General features: G+C 42.8%; 2 protein-coding genes across 2 annotated transcripts in view; both read right to left on the bottom strand.

The window, feature by feature from the left end:
- Positions 1-1,676: 1,676 nt before the first annotated feature.
- cdca7a (cell division cycle associated 7a) lies at positions 1,677-6,940 on the bottom strand. The gene is made up of 10 exons (XM_015966480.3): positions 6,811-6,940; positions 6,177-6,308; positions 5,991-6,089; positions 5,711-5,905; positions 5,547-5,627; positions 5,275-5,466; positions 5,073-5,201; positions 4,841-4,990; positions 2,599-2,735; positions 1,677-2,508 (listed from the first exon to the last, which is right to left on the bottom strand). The coding sequence occupies exons 1-10, from the start codon at positions 6,829-6,831 to the stop codon at positions 2,472-2,474; spliced, it is 1,173 nt and encodes a 390-aa protein (XP_015821966.1). The 5' UTR covers positions 6,832-6,940; the 3' UTR covers positions 1,677-2,471.
- Positions 6,941-7,251: 311 nt separating this feature from the next.
- Positions 7,252-22,149, bottom strand: part of map3k20a (mitogen-activated protein kinase kinase kinase 20a) — a 32,751-nt gene continuing 17,853 nt past the window's right edge. Inside the window, exons 12-20 of the mRNA XM_054746926.2 lie at positions 19,535-19,579; positions 19,398-19,428; positions 19,170-19,309; positions 18,994-19,056; positions 18,828-18,917; positions 9,851-9,967; positions 8,795-8,869; positions 8,553-8,697; positions 7,252-8,467 (exon numbers count right to left, since the gene is read on the bottom strand). Of these exons, the coding sequence (XP_054602901.1) occupies positions 7,761-8,467; positions 8,553-8,697; positions 8,795-8,869; positions 9,851-9,967; positions 18,828-18,917; positions 18,994-19,056; positions 19,170-19,309; positions 19,398-19,428; positions 19,535-19,579 (1,413 nt within the window). The 3' untranslated portion in view covers positions 7,252-7,760. The remainder of the gene's footprint in view (positions 8,468-8,552; positions 8,698-8,794; positions 8,870-9,850; positions 9,968-18,827; positions 18,918-18,993; positions 19,057-19,169; positions 19,310-19,397; positions 19,429-19,534; positions 19,580-22,149) is intronic.

Raw genomic sequence — 22,149 nt, 5'->3', positions numbered from 1 at the left:
GGAATCCAGACGTCATACCTAAAAGTGGGGCTCACTGGGATGTGCATCTGCAACCTGTCTGCAGGTATCTGCAGGCTGGATGGTCTCAGTCACATCAGGGCACTCCAAACCCCCTCCACCCCCCTGGACCCTCCTCACAGGTACCCCGCAGCCCACCGCCAAGCGCTACTCATTTACTGCTACACTGGTTTTCATAATTAGCGCCGCAAGGCCTCATTAAATCTGCTCTAATGAATAAATATTGTATTTCATAGCCTGATTACCAGATCAGCTCAATGCTCGAGCGTTGTAAACAATTACTGCCCTAAATATTCATCACCCCAAAGTGGATGATCATTGATATTTAATACAGGACTAGTATTTTCAAGTGCATCTTTATTATACTAATAATAGTTGTTGATGTGCTCCTTTTGGAAGAAAAAAGGGCAGGAAAAAAATGTATGTATATTTATACTCATTTAGCTCGAAAATGTGAGAATTTATTATCATTTTATTGAATATCAATTCATAAACAGCGACTGAAAATGTTCTAAAGGGACCAAATAATCAGAGTTTTTCTACATGTTTTTATTTTTAGTCAGTTTTGGTCAAAGACGGGTTTAAATTGGGGGCAAAAAATTTTACTTTTCCAATGTTTGTATTTTAAGTCAAAACAGAACAATGCTTTTATGTTGAAATTCATTTCTCAAATATTTCAATGATGAGCAATGAAAAAAAGTAGCAATCACAGATAAATTGATACAAATGTGGCACAAACTACATTAAATGAAGCTCTACTAAGTGATTACATGTGCACAAAAAGGCAACAAAAAAATGCAAGAAGATGAGAACAAGTTAAGTCAGAAATGAAATAACCAGGAATTGAAATATGTTCAAAAATAACACTAAAACAACAGAGTGCAAATTTTTATCTATTTTATGTTATTGGTACGCGAGATTAATCCAACATGAATCTTACTTTCTGGATTGGAAAACATAATTTTTGGGTATTATTGAGCTGAAACTCACAAAAAAAAGTTCTGTTACGCGGTTTTTTCCTGCACTGCAAAAACGGGTTTTCGATAAGTTTATTAAGTCTCGGTTTTAGACATTTTATCTTATTTTAAAGTCTAAAAATGAACACTAAATGTATCTGCAAAATAGCATCACTAGAAATGTGTTCTAAAATATGATCAAATTCATAAAAATCTGCTAATGAGGTAATTAAAAGTTGTTGGCAAGAATTTTTAAAACAAGCAGAATAATCTATTAGATTTCTAAAAGTAAATAAGATAAAATGTCAAGTTTTTTTTTTTACTTTATTGAAAATAAATTTGACCGGTGTGAGAATTAATGAGTAAGTTTTTCCACTACTTTACAAACGTGATAAAAACATTAATTTTTTTTCAGAGTATCTGATAAAATTGTGCATGTGTGTGGACATATTTTGTAATGGATTTGTGTTGCACCTTTTTTCAGCACAGTGCTGCTGTAAATGGTGATTATCTGACCCAGTCAAGCTTGTGCAGGCAGCTGACTGACAATCTAAACCTCCTCACTGTTTAAGGCCTTTACTCTGAAGGAACGCAAACTTAACCATAAACACAGATATCTTAGCAAGACAAAAATACCTTTTAGTCCCTCTGGATTCATGTTTGTGTCAATAACAATGACAGTTCAAGAAAATAAACAATAGATGCTGCAAGAATGAAAACTTTTATTGACATTTTTTAACTATTTGGATTTGTTTTGCAAAAATAAGCATCAGTACAACCTCCACCTGCATAAAGCTCTGCAACTGTTCACATCCTGCTCCAGCATCACAGGTCAGACCAAGTACGTCTCAGACGAATGGCACAAAGGTTAATTTGTGTCATTTTGCGTAGCGGATCATAATCCTGAACAGAAAAATGCAGCCTATAACTCTACTTCAACCATTACTTCCCAACCTACAGCAGAAAATGAGCCAGAGAGAGAGACTGCTGCAGAGCGAGAAAGAGCTTTAACGGGACCAAATGATTTACAGGTATGAGATTCCCATTAGAGTGTGCTAATTGTTTCCACACCATTAGCGACAGTTATCTAATGAAGGATATTTAACCAGGCGCTGTAGTTTATCACAGTTCCTCTCGGTTTGGAAGTGGGAGAAGCAGTGGACCTCGGTGGGTGCCCTTTTTTCACCTGCACCCCCCTCTGTTTCACCAAAATCGGGCAGGAAAAGGCTTTTCATAAACAACTTGTAAAAACATAAGCTTTAATTTACAGGTAAAGGCACAAAAGAGGCCGATTTTTAAAAAAAAAGCTAGGCATGCAATTAAAAAAAGCAATACATTTAAAACAATGTACATCAGGAGGGACTCTTTTTGCAGCAGAAAACAAATGACTCAGCTGAGTCGATGCTCAAAATAAACAGGAACAATGAGCATTCCGAGTTAAAATGCTTTGAACAGTGTCTGGGTGTGAGAAACACAGTGTCAGTCAGATCCTCCTCTTCACTCGCTGCCATCTTCTTCCATTTTCTTTTTCAAGCTGCACAAGAGAAAGAACGTGTCAGCAAATTTTAAAAATTAAACCCAAAATCTTTGAGTGGATTTACTATTTTCATCAAAGCACCTGTACCTTTTCAGGTAGGCGTGCACGTTATCAAAGCCGTTGTACTTGGCCAAGTAGACCAACACGCCGGTGGCACAGCGGCCCTCTCGGGCCCGACAGAAGCTGCAGTTACAGATGCCTCTGCAAGGCGGGCACTGCCAATCCTGCAGGGATTTAAAGGTGCATTAAGTAAGAACAACACTCTGTGGTCAGATTGGGGTACTGCAGTCCATGCCTCAAAACAAGCTAGTTTGCTCTGAGCAACGGTTGCCAGTATCAGCTCAGCACCAGACAGTAGATAAATACATTTCACTGTAATGGAATTGTTGGTGACTGGAAAAGGCAGCTGGAGATATTTCTAGAGCCGACCATTTGTTTTTCATTCACCGTTTTTAGCATTTATAGCTCAACATTAGCCTCTAGCCTTCTTCACCTGACAATACCCCTTCTTTCTACTGAACATGAAAGGGTTGCGGAATGTATTACCATTTCGTATCGAGTGATAGGTATTTTTGAAGCGCTACACTTCCAAAACATTTCAAAGTTTGCAGTTTAGATTAGGCCAGACAGGGAGTCAAACATGAAGGCAGCGTAAAGCGCTTCGGAGTCCTTACTCTGAGTGAAAGTACAAGTGCAGGTCATTTATCATTTAAACTATCTGGACACTTTCTTATGAAATCACACGTGGTGTTGCAATTCTCTTGTGAAATTGAGACCTCACTAGGGCTGCAGCCATCGAATAATTTTGTAATCGAGTACTCTATCGAATCTTTTATCGACTAATAAATGACCCTTTTGTGTTTGTAAACCATTATATAAAATAGCATGTTATAAAATATGAAATACCTCTTAAAATGAGCATGCAATTGCCAGTTATTCTTTAAGTTTTATTCAAAATTAGTTTTCAAAACTTCAGCACTTCAACTTTACTTCACAGTAAACAAACGCCTGTGCAAAAAAATAAGTATACAACCTGAGCTGATTTTCCCCTCGCGCGAGAATCTACTAGCCTGGCAAGCCAGAAAAAAACTAGGAGGATAACTGTTGAAGCAGCGCTGCGAGCAGCTGCGGCCCAAACAGCACCAGAACCGCTCACGGCGCATGCGCAAACACGGCTCGCCGGCTGTTTCCCTATTTACACACGTCCGTTTTAATTTCTACACTTTTTATCTCACACAATAACAAGGATTGTCGAGAAAGCATGTTTGCCGTGGTTATGTCAAATTATACTGATCACAAAGCATTTATTTACTTTATTTTGTTTTCCTCCGCCACTCTCATAAATACCCGAGTCCTCCTGCAGCAATCCCGAGGGACAACAGACGTCGATAACAACACAATAAAAAGTCTGACGTGTTGTGTAAAAACGGCTATTTTTTAGCACATTTTTAGGTCTGACGCGTTGCTACCAGAAGCACAGTGTGAGCTGAACCTGAGTGCTGCAAACAAAAGTCGCATAGTGTCCGCAGAATATATAGCGAACCTCCGAGTCCGCTTGCAGAAGTGACATTTACAGGTGCTGCAGCATGGAGGATGTGGTGTTGTGGTAGGCTAAATCCATTTTACAGTATTTACACTGGACTACGTTTTCTGCCTTACGACGTGAAAAATGGTCCCACACCTTTGACATTTTCTGTCTTTTTCGCACTCCACCGGGGTCCACGTTGTCCGCCATGGCTTAAGGAGAAAGTTAAGTTATATTCGCTACTCGCGTGTGCATTCAGTGCAGTGTGTATGTGCGTCAATTATTTCGGTCCAGGTGAAACATGACCCCGGGCGATTGCAAAGCCATGAATTAATTAAACGAAGCATCGAGGCAGAGAATTTGACACAAGGCTTTTTTGTACTTGAATTACTCGAGGTACTCGAGGAATCGTTTCAGCCCTAGATCACACAGGACCAGCTGTGTGGAACACCTTTGCTCTCCTTTCACATCTGAAATGCACCCGGTTGGGAATAAACCACAATTATGTTACATGTTTTTTCACATCTGGTGGAAAAAAGGGGTCAGACTAAAATAAAAAGATGTTGTGGCTTTTTAAGGGCGCAAGAAATAACTTCTGGGTCGCTCCTTTTACTGCCTTTTGTTCTTCCAGCAACCCTGGTGAGTTTGCCGGCCAGCGTCGAATTACAATTTCATCGTTTGAGAAACTGAACTCCCCAGCCAGTCAGTGTAGCCTTCTTTCCAATGTAAAATTCTCACATATTGTATATTTAAGTAGATAAAATGAATCCACGCATCTTATGATCAAAATCCAGAAGAACTTACCGGGTTCAGCAGAGCGTCCCGGACCTCCTCTCCGTATCGGTTGCGGAGACACGGGCCACAAAACTGCCCTCTCACCCCAAAGCAGTCTGGGTTACGACAGTTCGTCTTGGTGTCGGTTGTCTTCTGTCTGCACTGGTGGCAAGTGGATCCCTGGAAAAAAAAAACAGCTGAAATTCTGCTTCGGTTTGATCACCAGTCGTTGTTTTAATGACACGGTGAGCGCAGAACTTACAGTGGAGCTGTTGTAGACCTTATCCCGCACGTTGAAGCAGATCCCCTGCAGCTCCGACTCTGTGATGTCCTCCACAGGCCGCACCACGTGAGGGATGGCCTTAGTGCCACTAAAGCACCGGCGGCGTGGCTGTGCAGGAAAGTTTTACGCGTCAGAACGTTTAAATGAACGAGATTTTACCAAAAGCTCTGATCTTTCTTACAGGTTCATCAACTTCCTCGTAGTAGCGGCTTTTGCGAACCAGGCTGAACTCATCTTCGGGGTCTTCCTTAGGGGTCGGGCTGGGGGGTCCATCCACCTGAGAGCGAGAACGAGTGTGGGGTCGGGACAGCCGCTCCGGGTTTCTCCTGAAAGCTCTCGGGAGTCCCGTGGATCGCTGAGGTGTCCGTCTTGGCTGACAGAGGTAATTATAAATTAAATTAAAAATCACCAGTTAATGTGAAAGACCTGTTGTTAATAGACGGTTAACTTTACAGTGGTTGAAGCCGACATCGCCATTCGTCTTCCTGGGAAGAGCCCCGGCACTTTGTTCAGCTCTGCCATGAGCTTTGCAAGCTGAAACATAAAAATAAAAAAAACATTTTTATCTTTTTATAAATTCAAGGACGAAAAGTAGGAAAATAAAAAACAGGCCACACCATTGCTTTATTCTCTTTAATATTCAGGGCTCTCTTGCTCATAAAGTTCTCCTCCTCAGAGTCAGAGTCCTGGATTTTGGGTTGTGGCAGCGGTTCAGACGCAGGTCTCTTCCTGTTTGTCGTCTTTGTGGGAAAACTCATGGCAACCTTCAGGGCATTCGGTCTGCGGCGTCTTGGTTGCTTGGTTTCTACTTTCTGCAAGAATAAAATCTTTTTAGTTCAAGAGGAACATGCACGCTTGGTTTAAGAGTTGCAAAATCTTTCCGGCTGCACCTCCTACCATAGCTTTGATCCGACTGCTGATCTCGCTGTCATCAGAGCCGCTGCAGGAGTCGTCCTCAAACACTTTGGGTTTGTCTGTCATTCTCCTCATCTGCTTCTAAAGACAAGGGCATGTGTCACAACCAATAGTTGCTCCCATTTTCTACAGAAGTATGATCAAATCTGGCATTTTGCAGTATTTTACCGTGTTAGCGAAGCCCCCATCAGAGCCAAAACTGTCACAGCTGTCATCAGAGGAAGAGGTGGTCGCTATGGGAACCAATACAACACTGCAGAACCTCCTCAAACTCATCCTGGATGATGGAGGCTGGGCCGCCTGTTTCGGAATGGGGGTCAAAATAACAAACGGAAAATATTTTTAGTTTCATTTGATCTTAATGAATGTTTATTATTAAAAATTGTATATTATAGAGCTATAACAAGGAATAACCTCCTACTTTGGCTAGATGCAACAACTTAACATATGATGTCAGAACTTTCAAATACAATTGTAAATATACTAAGAAACAGTGATAGTTGTGGGGAATGCATTTGCGAATTTAATACAGATGGATAGTTTAGCTGCAGTTTTCAGGACACACCCCTAAGCCTAAACAAAGTGTAGTCTATGTAAATACATTATATTTTATTATCAGTTTAACAAAAAAAATAGTTAAATAAACGCGTTCTGAGTGCATAACTTGAAAGTAACCGTGCAGGCCTTCCTTTAATGCACTGCTTGGGGAATCAAAACCTATCTGTGACCTGATGTTTTATTAGAATATAATAACGTAACATTTGGTGTGCTGTTTATCTAAAATGTTGTGTGGTTTTCTTACCTTGGAGCGCGTAAAAGGCATTTTTCCAGGCAAAAACAGTCCAACTCTGAGTTACAGGAAGTCACCGATCAGCAGCTCTGCAGCTAACAAAGCAGGATTTGCAGCTGCATGTTGCTACATTCCGTTCATTTCCCGCGCCACAAAAAGGCCCTGAAAGCTACATAAAAACAACCCTCCAAACTTTTTTTTTTGCCTCAAATGAATTCATTTTGAAAATCGATCCAATAAATCAATACAATTATGCTCAAGAATCATTCATTCGATTTCACGTAAATACCTTTAAAAATATATTTTTACTTTTAATTCTTATGTCTCTTCCAGATCCTGCGCAGTAGCGCGAAAGCACCATTGGTGCATTTGCATACAGCGCGGGTAGAAATTTGAGTCCCTTCCAACAACTCCTTCCTAAAGATATAAGGGCCCAGAAAAAACATCAAACTATTTAAGAAATAGGTCATTTATTCACTTCATGAGTTATACAGTCAGTAAAAAGTATCATTCTTTTTGATAAAATAAAGTAACTGATAATTGTTGTCATTGTTACTGTAAAAGGGTACAATAAAAACTTGGATGACAGGTTTTCTGTAAACAGGAAGTGAAACGTAGCTGTAATATGATAAAGCTCTTATCCCTTCTTTGTATCTTGGTCTAATGTTGCTACAAGACAAAAAGTGTTAAATAACATTTTTAAAACAGCTGCAGTAGATGATGCTGTCCTCCTTTCAGTGCATGATAATAAATCTGCTTTTATTAAAAACATAAATATGGTTTGTACATGTAAAGTCATTTTTCTCTTTCTAAAAAAAGAAATAAAAATTCTGTCTGATGCACTCATATATTACTGTGATTCTTTTACATTATGCAGCTCCTTTTGAGCACATCAGTGACTATAATTCATATGTAAAACCCTTTCAGAGAATTTTCAGTTTAAAAGAAGCTGTCAGCCCACATTATGTTCTTCCGCCAGCGCCACGCCCTCCCCTGCCCTCTCTCCTCTGTCGACCTCTGAGTTGTTTATTGTCCTGACGCGGTAATCGCTTCTGACGTTCCACTTTGATCCACCCTCCATCGTTGACTTTGCCCCCCTCTTTTTCCTCGCTGGGGTTTCCTGTCACAGACAATATGCCCGGTATCATTGGTGGGCGGTTCTGTCCTGTGACACCGTAACTATTGGATCGTGGCCTCCCTGACTGCCGTGAAGCTCTGCTGTTCTTATTATGAATATTGCTTCCTCTATTATTTGTCCATGCCTGCCCCCTTACCTGCCCCCCACCCATACTCAACGTGTTGCCAAAGTAGCTGTTTCTGCAACGGTCGTACGTTGCACCGACACTGCGTGGGCGCTCTCGCTCTGAATTGCTCTCCGACGTTGTGCTGGAGGGACTGCTGCCCTTTGACCCGAGGCTGAGAGGTGAGAGTTTGGCCGACAGGCTGGCTGTTGGCGAGGAGCTACGAGAGTCGCTCCATGGAGAGGCACGGAGGTGGTTTGGAGAGCGACGCACAGCTGCAGCGTAAGAAGATGCTTGGCTTTCATGAGCGGAAAGAAACTGAGGCAGCGTGAGAGCATCAGAGCTCTTCAGAGGAGCAGACTTCTGCTGGGATTTTTGGGTTATCATATGTTTCCGCCTCACATTATCCATCCATGTTGGATCAATACCTTAAAGAAACATTTGCATTGTTCTTTAGTCATTTTTACTGGTCTTTAAAAGGACAACAAAGCTAAAAAATGTACCCATAATTACCAGAGTTGGATCTGTCTCTGGGGTCTATGTTAACCGGAGTCATCTCGATGACCAGCTCTATGGTCTTGATCTCATCTTGTCCACCGTTAGGACTCCACCTCACCTCACGACTGTGTCTTGTTGACCTTGGTGACTTCACATCATTCTGAAACATGAAAAGGAACAGATACAATAAGTTAAATACATTTTACTTGCAATAATAACAAAGACATAACAGATGTTGAAAAGGACTACCCCGGTACCTCATAATTGACGGTGTAGTCTATTCTTTGGTTTTGTTGCAATCCAACGATCCACTTATCCATCAGAAAAGGTGGCTATAACATAATAACATGAGAAAATGTTATATTTGTCTCAAAGTATTGCATGAACAGAAGGAAAATGCATGTTTTTTTTATTTTAGAATATATTTAACCCTTCTTAAGGTCAGAGTGACCTGGATAGCTCTGAATCCTGACCAATGTATTGTAGCTTACCATTTGATTTAGACTTAGACAAGCTCCAGTAGCACGCCTCCAGGCGGTTCAGAACTCTGCAGCCCGGTTGTTAACATCTACCAGGAGGTCTGAACATATAACACCAGTCCTACGTGCCTTGCATTGGCTCCCTGTTTTTTATCGCATCAGGTTTAAGGTCCTCATGTTTGTGTTCAAGGCGTTAAACACAGGGGCTCCTAAATATCTTTCCGATGTCATCCACCAGCATGTCCCGGTGCGTTCCCTTAGGTCAGCTGACCAGAGATTACTAACTGTGCCTAGGTACAGCCTGAAGTCTCGTGGTAGTCGAGCTTTTTCAGTACTTGGACCAAGTCTCTGGAATGAGCTGCCAGCCGATGTAAAACAGGCCAAGTCATTAGAAACCTTTAAAGGAAGACTGAAAACACATCTGTTCTCGCTGGCTTTTGGACGTTGAAGTTGGGGGAAGTAGGCCGGATATGGACTGTGAACTGGCACTCAGGTTTTTGTACTGTATTTTAAAATGGATTTTTTATTGTATTTTTATAGGATTTATTACGGTATTTTACAGGGATTTTTTAGTGTATTTTAATGGATTTATTAATGTATTTTAATGGTCATATCTCTGTCCTATTGTGTGGCATTTTATTGATGTACAGCGCTTTGTTTGTCCATTCTGGCCATGTGAAAGCGCTCTATAAATAAAGTTGATTTGATTTGATTTACTCTAACCACAAGATAAGACAAACAGCAGCTCAAACACAAACTAAAATATGAGCATAAATCTCAGACATTTAGCAATAAATAAACAAGGAAGCACTTGTTTTTTTCCTGACTATATACCTTAGTCATCCGTGGGGTTTCCACATCCTGTCTGTTGGCATTAAAGACGACATCTTTGATGTAGGTTACAGCAACCTCATCTCCATCAAGCTCCATGTACATCTTCCATTTGCAATCCTGGAAGAAAAACATATGTATACTGTATGGCAATCAAAGGCAACTCAAGTGCATGAAAAAGTTTCCAAATGCACACTCGTGTTAGGAGAAAATGTGCTGGATTTTGGGCACAAATCAACAGCACAACCTACAGGTAGGTTAACGGCAGTCATGGGCGTAATTCACGCAGGATACGCGTGGGACATGTCCCCCTCACTTCCCGTGACAGTGCTCTCTGTCCCCCGCACTTTTTTCAGCCGTTTTATTTGCCTAGTGAACTAGACTAGATTGGAGAAGGAGTAAGATGGCGCTTGCGCATGGTCACGCTGCGAGCTGCTCGTCCTCTTTACGCACTGATACCTTGCTTTTTATTGGTTTTTATTGGCGTTTTATTGGCTTTTATGCACTTTTCATGTCGCTGATCCCTTTTTTGAATGGTGTGGATCCTCTGCTGACATATGATCGAGCTGTGCTGCTGAGGCTTCGTCCTTCCGTTGATGTAGCGGGCAGCGCGCGCTGGGAACCGGGCTGTGTGAGCTATGAACCTCACGGACGATGCTGCTGGTTGAACTGCCCACGTGCTCTCTCCACCCAAGCCGTGATGTGTTGGCCCTCTGTCCGCCCCGGCTCGAGAAGGAAGCATCGGAGAAGACGAGGAAAGAGAGGTAGCCGGCGCGTGAGACGTCGGCCTGGATCCCTGAACAAGCGGCTGGCCCGATCCGGCCCAGCTTCTGACCCGATGGTTCCGAGATGTCTCCTGGATTACTCGGCGCCCTGCTCAGGGAACTCGGCCGGCTCTGAGGGTGAACCGGCACCGCGCCACGGCCGATCGGCTCGAAGATCTCGCCAGACTGGGGTTTGCTGGGAGAATCTGCGCTCGGTTACGGGCACAGAGTTAGAGGGGACTGGGTCCGTGCGCGATCTCGGTGCTGCAGCCCCGCTACAGACCCGGTTTGGTTTGGTCAATGCCAGGTCTGTGCTGAACAAAACTTTTATTCTTCGTGACTTTTTTATTCAGCATGACTTGGGTTTTCTCTGCATCTGTGAGTCCTGGATCCCGTTTGGTGACACAAGTTCCCTAATCGAGCTGGTACCACCTGGCTGCTCGTGTTTTAATACCCCCCAGACCACGGGGCAGAGGTGGAGGGCTGGTTGTTGTTTTTAAATCCAGCTTTCCTTGTAAACAGCTTACACCCACCATGTCATTTTCTTCCTTTGAACTGTGCTTATTTGAGCTGTGCATCTCCCCCCGCCTGCTCGTTGTGCTGATTTATCGCCCTCCAAAGACTGACTCTAACTTCCTTAATGATTTCTGTGATCTTGTGGCAGACTGCATCCTAAAATATGATTATGTCCTATTTTTTGGTGATTTTAACATCCATATCTGCTGTCCTGACAATGTGCTCGCTAAAGTTTTTTTTAATTTGCTAGATTCATTCAATCTAACTCAATGGGTATCATCCCCAACTCATGCCAGGGGTCACACCCTGGACCTGGTTATCTCTTATGGTCTACCCGTCATGAACCTTGTGACTTTGCCTCCTGTGTTCTCTGACCACTCTCCAATACTCTGTGATGTTACGTTGCCATGTCCTGTCCCTGTGTGTGAAGCTCACGCTACTAGGTTCAGAGCCCTGGATGCAGAAACTATTTCAGAGTTTGTGGACTGTATGTCTGTAAGGTTAGAGACCTTTAACCCAGATCCATCTAACGTTGATCACTATTCACAACACTTTGATTTACTTTGTAATCAGGTCCTGGACGTGGTTGCCCCTCTCAAACTGTGCAAGTCTCGACCTAGGAGGGAGCCATGGCTCTCTGATGTCACACGGGCTTGCAGGCGGGCGTGTAGATCCTCTGAGAGAAAGTGGAAAAAGGATGGCCTACAGGTCTCGCGTGAGTTGTTCAGAGCATCTCTGGTTGCTTATCAGGATGCTGTGAGGGCTGCCAGAACGGCCTATTTTGCAGACATCATTGAGACAAACTCCAATAATCCTAAGATTCTCTACAAAACGCTAAACTCAGTTCTGGTGTATCAGGAGCCTAGCTCCATGTCTCCTACAGCTGCTGGAAACTCTGAAACTTTTCACAAATTCTTTGTTGATAAAGTGTCAGGTATTAGAGCAGCTATTTCTGGTAACTCTGTTGACCCTGTTCCAGTTCATCCATTACCACCCACCCTGAGCTCCCTCAATACAGTTTCATACTCTGAGCTGAGTAAGCTAGTTGCGAGGCAGAAGCCTTCTGGCTCTCCACTTGATGTTCTACCGCCTCGTCTCTGGAAGGCTGCCTTTCGGTGCCTTGGCCCTTCACTTGGTCAGATTATCAATGGGAGCCTCAGCACAGGTGTTGTCCCAGCTGCTTTGAAAGCAGCAGTTATTCGGCCGACCCTGAAGAAACCTGGTGCTGATGTCTCTGTAATAGAAAATTACAGGCCTATCTCTACCCTGCCCTTCACATCTAAACTGCTTGAGAAAGTCGTTTATCAGCAGCTGGTCTCACATTTAGCTGACTCTGATCTGTTTGAGGTTTTCCAATCAGGGTTCAGGTCTGGCCATAGCACAGAGTCTGCTCTACTGAGGGTCCTAAATGACATCTATCTATCACTAGATCAGGGTACATCTGTGCTGCTTCTGTTGTTAGACCTGACAGCAGCCTTCGACACAGTTGACCACGCGATTCTACTCGATCGCTTGGAACGATGGGTTGGGATCAAAGGGTCAGCTCTGGATTGGTTTAGATCGTATCTCCAAAACAGGACATTCTGTGTTAAACTGGGTGATGTTTTTTCTTCTTGGGAGGGGCTCCGCTGGGGGGTCCCGCAGGGGTCGATCCTTGGTCCACTTTTGTTTGCCATTTATCTGCTACCTCTGGGGTCAATCTTTCGTAAACATGGCCTATCATTCCATCTGTATGCTGACGATTGCCAGATTTACTCTCCATTGTGTCAGGAGAAAGGTCACTCTATTCAATCCTTTGTCTCCTGTGTTAATGAGGTGAAGTCTTGGCTAATGTCCAACTATCTACATCTGAATGAGGGAAAGACAGAGCTCATTGTTTTTCACCCCAACAGCAGGAATGTGGATCGTTATGCTGATCTTGGCCCTCTTTCTCCGTACTCAAAACCAGTTGTTACCAGTTTGGGGGTGAAACTTGATGTAGGACTTAAATTTGATGCTCACATCAATTCTGTGATCCGGTCCAGTTTCTTTCACCTGAGACGCCTTGCAAAAATCAAGCATATGCTGTCGAGAGCCCACCTGGAGCGGGTACTGCATGCCTTTGTTATTTCTCGGCTTGATTACTGCAACTCTCTATATGCAGGGTTGTGTCAGTCAACACTGCGTCGCCTACAGGTTGTGCAGAACAGCGCTGCCAGGTTCCTGACTGGGACCAGGAAACGGGACCACATCAGTCCAGTTCTGGCCTCCCTGCACTGGCTTCCGATTTGCTATCGCTCACAATTCAAAATACTCGTCTTTGTTTATCATTTCTTCCAGGGTGGTGCTCCCCCCTATCTGGCCACTCTCCTGAACAAACATTCCCCATCACGTGCTCTGCGCTCCTCTGACCAAGGCCTGCTCGCTGTCCCTCGGTCTAGGTGTCGTACCCGTGGGGACCGGGCTTTCTCAGTCCTAGCACCGTCACTCTGGAACCAGTTGCCACCCTCAGTTAGGCTGTCCCCTTCTCTGCCAGTCTTTAAGAATCACCTAAAAACACACCTCCTCCGCTTGGCGTTTCCAGAATATGTTTGATTTTGGCCCTCTTTTATGTTGAATCCATTCCACAGTTTTCATTGGTACACTCAATCCATCCACTCAATCCAAATGTGTTTCACACATTTGTCCTTTACCGGACTGCTTCATCTATCTTGTAATTTCCATTTTGTACTTTGTAATTAGAATTTCTTTTATTGTTGATTTATTCAATATATTTACTTAACTGCACCATGTTCAGCGCTTTGGGCTTCCTGACAGGGTTGAGGAAGGCGCTTTATAAATAAAGCTTTGATTGATTGATTGATTGATTGATTGATAGACCAAATTCTTGCTTTGCAAAGAATGGTCTAGGCATGCTCCATTGGAACCTCAGCAGCTCCTACCAGGACTCTGGCTAGCCAATCACAGCTCTCTAGCGGGGTTTCAAACACATAAAGAGCTGTGATTGGTCCATAATGGTGGGCCAATCATAGTGCTCTATCTGCTTAGTGAACAAATCACAGAGCTTTATCCGCTTTGTGGGCCAATCAGGGCACTCTATATGCCTGGTGGGTGGGATGATGCAACAGAGTGAAACAAGAGAATGTCACATTCATTGTCCAGTGCAATGTGGAGATCATTTGAAAGACAATGGTAGAACCCGCCCCACAACCGAGAGCCGTCAATGGAGCATGGCCAGACTAAATAATACATTTATTTAGTCTGGCTTGCCAGGCTACCGTTTTATCCGTTAATATGCGGAAAATTATTTTTCCGAGCCATCTTTAAACGCACCTTAGGCTAACGCGAGCATCCAGTGCCAGTGGCTCTCCGACAGGTGCTGCTGCTGAGTGAACAGAGGAGCAGCACAATGTTCAGCAAACCAGCCAGAGACAGTAAAAGGCAAAAAGCTTTGCGTTTTTTTCCAACCAAACTGTGTAAGTTGAGTTATGCTTTTGCGTACAGATAATGTTAGCTAAATGATAGCTAGGTAGCCTAATACAAGCCAACATTATGTTAGTTAACAAAGTTGTGTTTCTCTTTTGCTAGTTAGTTATTGCTGGGAATAAACCCAATTCTACTTTATTTCTGTGCTGAACTTGTGCTCACTGTGACTTTCCACATGTTTGAAAGAAAAAATATTGTGACGATAAACAGGAGAACCAGGGAGGGTCTGTAGGTAAAACGAGAATACGGTAAGTGGCTGAGAAATGATGGCATAAAGGGACTTAAACGTTTTTTTTTCCGCTTTCACTGTAACCCATCCTAGTTTTATTTTAACACTTTGCTTTCCACATTTTCCATTTATTTGTCTTTTGGCCACACAGACCGAGCAGTGTGAGAGAGAGTCTGTAGGTTAAAAGATAAAATAAGTGGCTAAGAATAATGGCATAAAGAGATTTGAAGTTAATTTCCATAGTAATATTACTGGTGCTTATCCTAACTCTGTTACAATATTTTATTTTCCACCTTTATCTATAAAGCCACAACAGAATGAGCAGAGTCAGGGAGGAGACATCAGGTCAAAGGACAGCATCAGGGATGGTGATGAGGGTCTCCACGGGTAAGGAGAGATTAGAACTTGGTAAGAGATGGGAGAAACCAGGCAGGCCTTAGGAAAGGGTTTTCAAAGATCTTTCAGAATTATTCTCATTAACACTTAAACTATTTTTCACTGTAATTTAATAGGTAGCCCAGGAAGAGTACATATTTTTATTTGTTTATTATTTATTTACTGATATAATTTGACTACTGCATTATTTCTATGCTCAAATGTAGCAGGCATTTGTCATGCCATATTTCTTTATCTTGATTATTTTTGCACACATGCTGTCACATTTCACTACAATGTTGTGTTCAGCGTTGTGTGACTTTCTATGTTAATGCCTTGTATATTAAATGGCTTATTTTGCAACACTCATTAAATTTTATGTGCTAGGCAGTAGGGGTTGTACGAACTAGTCGACTTCACGGCTCTGTAGTGACTTTTTATGCCTGTCATCGACTAGTCGCTGTCACGTGATAATGACTGACAAGATGCAGTCCTCGGAAAAGACAGCAGGTGATGAGCCACTGCGCGTCTGGATCGAGGCGGAGGCGACGCGCTGTGCGGTACTGACACCGGCGGTAAAACGGACATTTAACCAAACTGTGACCTTTTCCCTCTTGCAATTTAACCTTCCCCTCACCCCCATCCTAACCTTACTTTGTTGACGTGCGCTCCCGACATTGCGTCCTGAGCACCGCCAAATCAGGTGTCACCACCTCAAAAACAAATTAAACACGCAATCGTTCATGTCGGCTTATTTCCTTTCATGTTTTCTGTCTGTTATTTGTGCCTGATGCATTTCGCTGCTGCGGAGCGAGGCGCATCACCTGTTGTCCTCCGGTGACGCACCCCCAAGATTCCACTATCTCCACTCCATTTTTTCCCAGCACTGTTGTTTTGCTGAGCATTTTATACTCAGTGTTGTGATTTGGCCCATAATGATCTTCATGGATCATTTTTATCAACTGAACCTGAGTTTGGCAGCTAAAATTAACATTTGTATTATTTATAGTTTAAAGAACTAAAGTTGGTTCACTGGTGCTGTGTGGCTGTTATTAATGTTGGGTATCCAAGAATCTTTATTTTATTTTTATTTTTGGAAAAAATTGCCCACTACTATTTAAACTGTCATTTGTTCATGCTAAGCAGGTGGCGCCCTGTAACTCTAAAATTAAATATTAGTAATAATCATTACTGTCTTTGAACCACTTCGCTAATAACTAAATCAGTGATTAAAGTGAGGGTCAAGGCCTGGGTGGAGATGTATTTCATCCACACTTCCTGTTAGGAAAACGCTTCTGAAAGAGGTGTGGCCTGGCGGACTGAGAGAGCGGCACTGAGGCAGTGGTAGACTGCACCCCTCTCAACCACCCCGCGTGTGCTGTCGGAGTTCCTCAATCTAAAAATGAGCTGTTAACGAGCGCGTGCACGCAAGCACGCACTCACACGAGACGTACCGCTCAGGACAAAAGCAGACACAGATTCTGCAGCATTCTGGAGGATTTCCTGTTAACCCCGATCCTTAGATGAAAAAGGGGAGGAGGGCATTTTTTTTCAAGGAGGTGAGCGGCTCAGAGAACCAGCGTGTCATATTGGCAGGTGAGTGGCTGAGCCAGGTGGAGGTGCGGCTGCCTCACCTGGTGCAGCCACGTAGTAATTTGCTGACAACGTCACGTTTTTCAGCTTAGCCATCAGCCTCAGCTGGTTCTGCATGAATGTGGAGCAGAGTTTTAACCTGAAGATGGAGATATAATTACGGTTTTGGGCTGAAATATTAAATTTAGAGTAAGTTGCACTAAACTGCCACACTAATGATTACACGTGTGTACAGCACCATTAGACACTCATCTATACAGGTTATCAGCAAAAACAAGTTAATTTAAGCATTACTTGCTCTTTAAATGTTTTTTATCTACTAAGAAATGTAAGATTGAATGCGAGAAGATGATAAATAACTCTGAAAAAAATTGTCCCCCTCACTTTTGAGTGATGGTTACGCCCCTGACGGCAGTGGCAGGTTATTGGCTGCAAAGGCTGAAGTAGCAAAGTAAAATGTTTCATTAATGAATGGTGCAGAGACTAAAGAAGAGATATATTTTTTATGTAAACTCTACAGACAATACATTTATCATGTGAAAAATACCTTTTTGCTGGAAAATTTAAATCACATGACACTAATGCCTCAAAATTGCACACCTTTCACAGAAATATGGTTGTAAAAATAAAGAAATAAATGGCAGCAGTAGATTTCTTTTACTGGATGTATTAAAAAATAATCTAGGATTTTTGGTGCCGGTTGATTTGTATAAGGAAGGAAAAAATAATTTTTTCTCTTGTGAATTGCTGCAGAAGGTAAAAATCAGAGAAACTGCTCCAAACCCTCGTCTTCATTGGAATACAGAATGCTGACGAGGCATATAATGAATCCTCCAATCCCACAGAGCTGGCCACGAAGCCACAGGTCACCGCTTAACCATGCTGGGTTCATGGCACAGGCCATTTCATTGTGTCGGGATCACAGAGAGAGACATCAGAAGAGTGGCACCGACACACTCATCTGTGGAGCCTTCGACCTCTCCTTCATCGTCCCTGGGGGCTGGAAGCGGCTCAAAGCAGAAGCCGCGGCAAGCTTCTGGCTCAGAAACACACCAGTGGCCCCGGCGCTGGCCCGGTGTCGGCCCTGGACGGTCGCACTGGGGCTCCCAGGTCCGCGCTAGTCTAATCACTCCAGCAGAAACAATGTCTGGTAATGATGCCTAGGACCCAAGTGCGTCTAATGACAACTCATACATAATTCAGCACCTTTCACTTGGCTGCACGGTGATATCCTCATTAGTGGGGGACCCTCAGTGGCTGTCAGATGGTGGCCGCACAATCGCAGGCCCTCATTTTGTCTTTGAGAAGTGCAGCTGCTTCCATGACATCGCCAGCAAAGAGGGGCAAAGAGAGAGGGAGAAAAAAATGCAGTGCGGGTTTGTTTTATTTAGTGCAAAAAAACCTTCCAGTTTGTAAAAACAAGGCTGACACGGAACCTGACACCAGGCAGGGGAAAATAATTAGCTCTCATTTTCTCAGCCTCCTGTTTCCTTCTCCCTGCTGTGTTTTCTACCCACTAAACCACCACATGTCAGAAGAAATGGGAGGCAATTAGCAGGCTCGTTTCAGCCCTGCCGAACACACTGAAAGAGGACTATTTATGATGGGACAATGAACAGCTGAAAGATTAAATAACGTTTGCCTTTTAAAAGAAAATGACTTCTGGCTAAATGGGCTATTTTTGATTAAATTCAAACAGCAAGTGAAGAACAACCCTTTCTCCACAGTTTTAAACCCCCAGCAAAAGGGGCTGTGAGCAAGTGGAGGTGGATGCGGTGCAAGGCTGGGAGTGAAATGTTTATTTGTCTAGTGATGCCCTCAATGGCCGCCGTCACGCATCTTCAGGAACAAAGAGCTCCAGGCAGCAAGCAGGCTGAGAAAGTTCCCAAAAAAAAAAATTCAAAGTGGGCTCCGCATTTCTTTGTGGCATTCATTAATTGTTGGTTTCACAGAGTCAATAAGGAGCTGCATCAGATGCTCACAGCTGCAGAATATGGTGAAGTTGGTGTGTTGGAGAGTGCTTCTGTTGCAAACTTACAGACTGTCCTGTTCCCGGTTTCCAGTGGTACCCAAACACCAACTCCAGATTAACAGTTTTGCTCTGTTCCACTTCCTTTTCCAGCTCATCCTTACAGAAAAAAAAGATCAGTAAAATAAAACTATGAGCAGAAAACAAACTAACACTTCAAGATGAAGGTCAATACCTTCAGCAGAGGTGGGAAGTGGAGAAACCCGAGGTAATCATTGGCTAGCTTTTCAATTTCCGCCTGCACAGGAGGAAAATCTCTTAGGTTTTACAGTAATTACAAATATCATTCACCTCATCACGCATCCTGTGAACGACGGATCAGAATTAGTTGTAATGATCCGAGTTTCCTGCCTTGAGGTGCATGACGTGACCTTTGGACTTGATCCCCATGTCCCGCATGTCGCTGTCTGTGAGCAGCAGCAACCTCTTCCCGGTGATGTGGTTGTCTTTAAACAGATCGGCATAAAGCTGCATGTCACATGTACCGTTCCCTAACAGAAAAGGAGGAAACAATCACATCAGTGGAAAGTCTGAAGGTGGACAAAGTCTCAAAATCCTCAGAATAGAGAAGGACCAAACCTGCATCAAATAAGTGCTGCATCCAGAAATACTGCAGAATCAAAACAGCAGCGCGTCAGTTTTAACGGTCATGGTAGAAATTTGAATTCTAGTGTAAATTAATGTGTTAGTTATAGGACAAATACATAAATACTGACCACATGCTCTTCAGTCCAGGTATATATGTCAAGAGTGGGCAGCAGCTGTAGGGAAACACACATGCAGCAGACTTTAGCTGGATAAAGACATCATGTGTTTATAAACACCAAGTCCTCCAAATCAGTCACTGAAACCATCATTTTTGCAGTTATTAGACTCTACAATTTAGAGCAGTTGTTCCTAATGGTCAACAATGGGGGTCATCAACAAAATTTAGTCAAGAGTCACAATGTTTCTAATCAGACGGTGCGGGGGCCGGTGTCTCTGATTAGCCATGTTGCTGGTAATTACCGCCAGTCTGCTTTATTTATTCCAATTTCTCCTCTTGTAAATAGATGACATTTGCAAGGCTGTTATGATATTTTATTTATAAAAATTAAGCTTTATTTTGGTTTGACTACAATTTTTTGTGACTTTGCCTGAAAAAAAAGGTCCAGTATGAAAAAGTTGTAAAAATGATGATAAATGCTGAATAAGATCAACACATTTTCATTAAAAATAACTAGTGTGAACATTTTGAGATTGCTGACATGGATGCAGGATAGCTTTCTTCTCATCCTGCTGCACGTCCTTCCACTCCAGTAGTCTGATCACATGCTCAGAGCGAGAGCGCTGATTGGCTAACCCCGGCTTTCCACTGAATGCATAACATAAGGGACGCTCAACAGCACCACCGAGAGTGTCAGATGCGAATAGGGAGTAAAAGTGTTCCATGCATCCATTAAATCACAAAATCACCAGAGAATTGCAAGATCACACGTAATTTCAGCAGTTCACGCGATAACAATGCCAGATGCTTTAGACTGCTTTTGTGTTTGACTTTCTTTCTGGTTCGATCTTAACAACTTAACTTGACGTGCTTTTCAAGATGAGCACGTATAACATGGACTCAAATTATATGTTTTGCAAAGCCAAGTGACACTACTAGCCTGGCAAGCCATCCTATATTTGTGAATGTATAGTCTGGCCAAGACCCATTGACAGATCTCAGTCGTGGGGCGGGATCTACAGTTGTCTTTCAAGCTGTCTCTACATGCTATTGGACAACAAACAAAGTGACATACTCACTGCTATGGATGCCAGTCAATGGGGCAGTCTGCCTAACACTGTCAAAGAAGACTCATACATCCTTTTTCTAAATAAATATAAGGACCGCTATCTGCTCTTGACTGAAAGAAAAGCTCAAGTCTACATACTCTAAAGTTGATACCAAAGCTGATTAAAACGAGCCACCGCCATCTTAGTTTCAGTCACAGTATCATCCCACCCACCAAACTGTAATCTGCCCACTCACCCGGTTTCAGTGCTGTGATTGGCCAGCCACCAGACTGGCTAGGCTGTGGAGGTTCCAATGCACCATGGCTAGACCGACATGCAGAGCAAAATCTAGACTTCTAGGCTACGACCTAGTTAACCCTAACCCACTTTACGGTTGGTTAAAACACACCCATCCACTATAAAGCTTTGTAGACGTTACACAACAATTTTTGTGTTTAGTGGAAAGCTGGGGTAAAACACAACCCACTGGGCTCGACCTCATGGGCCATATGGAATGAGTTCACAGGTCAGATGTGACCCAGGCGCCACTAGTTGACGATAACCAGCTTATTAAAGAGAAATATTTATGTGACTGAAATAGTTGTTTGGATTTTATTAGTTTATTAAACTCACATTTTCCTCCCTCCTCTCATTGCAAAATGCATTAATGGTCAGTTTGTCTCGCTGCTGTTCATCACAGTCTTTTGATGTCTTGTGTGACAGAATATGCAGTCACATATTCTGTATTTGAACAATTTTTCCTCTAAGTTACACTCTGTTCTGTCCTGTGTTATAAGTTGTGAGGATTTCATCTGTTTTTTTTTTAGTCAGCGTTTGTTCAAATGTGGCAAAAAAAGTCTAAAACATAGAAAAGAAAGCATTATTTCTAGAGCGATTTGGCTTAATGAAATTCAAACAAAAGGCAAGAGTCTGGTCTATTTGCTGTACTGAATCTAACGACGTCGGGGACTTGATGGCATGAGTGTGCACATGATGTTTGAGTATAGAGCTAACAAGCAGAAACACAGGATTACCTCCTCATGAGACTGACTGATTAGAACAAGCAGAGGGGACAATTTAATGGACTCCGCTCAAGGAAGCGTGTCCTGCTCCAGATGAAGTGTAACACCGAAGCATTTTTATGGTTTTCTCTACTGTCAAGTTCAACTTTTGGAGCTCATTTTCATCTGGACCATGTTTGTGCAGCATCATATCAACATAAAGAAGAAATGTACATTATGAATTTTTCCAGTAAATATTTTAATGACCATTTTTATTCTATTTTTTTAAGTTTGAAATGAAAATGTGAGACAGTGACAAAAAGAAAATTCCAAGGGCAGTCGGAAAAAACAAATAAAATAAAATAAAACATGTACTTTCCCATCCCGATAAGAGACTGCGTCTCAACAACTCCACTCCACCACATCCAGAACAAATTGGCCAATCTTAATGTCAGCAAAATGTCACTTCATCATAAAAGCCTGACCTTCTGTAAGCAGCCGGCTGGCGTGGCTGTTTCTGCACAGCATGTGCCTATACGTCCCCAACATTAGGCTTACAGAAAGTGACATCCATA

The sequence above is a fragment of the Nothobranchius furzeri genome, chromosome 14 (assembly GCF_043380555.1).
Source record: "Nothobranchius furzeri strain GRZ-AD chromosome 14, NfurGRZ-RIMD1, whole genome shotgun sequence".
NCBI lineage: Eukaryota > Metazoa > Chordata > Actinopteri > Cyprinodontiformes > Nothobranchiidae > Nothobranchius > Nothobranchius furzeri.
Note: the sequence above shows the minus strand (reverse complement) of the source record. Positions and strands in the feature narration are given on the sequence as shown.

Excerpts from the sequence above, each read along its gene's own strand:
- cdca7a (XM_015966480.3), bottom strand. The coding sequence starts at position 6,831 with ATGCCTTTTACGCGCTCCAAG. Across the intron at positions 5,628-5,710 it reads TTAAAGAGAATAAAGCAATG|CTTGCAAAGCTCATGGCAGA; the intron begins GTGTGGCCTGTT and ends TTTATGTTTCAG. Across the intron at positions 4,991-5,072 it reads AGGTCTACAACAGCTCCACT|GGATCCACTTGCCACCAGTG; the intron begins GTAAGTTCTGCG and ends TTTTTTTTCCAG.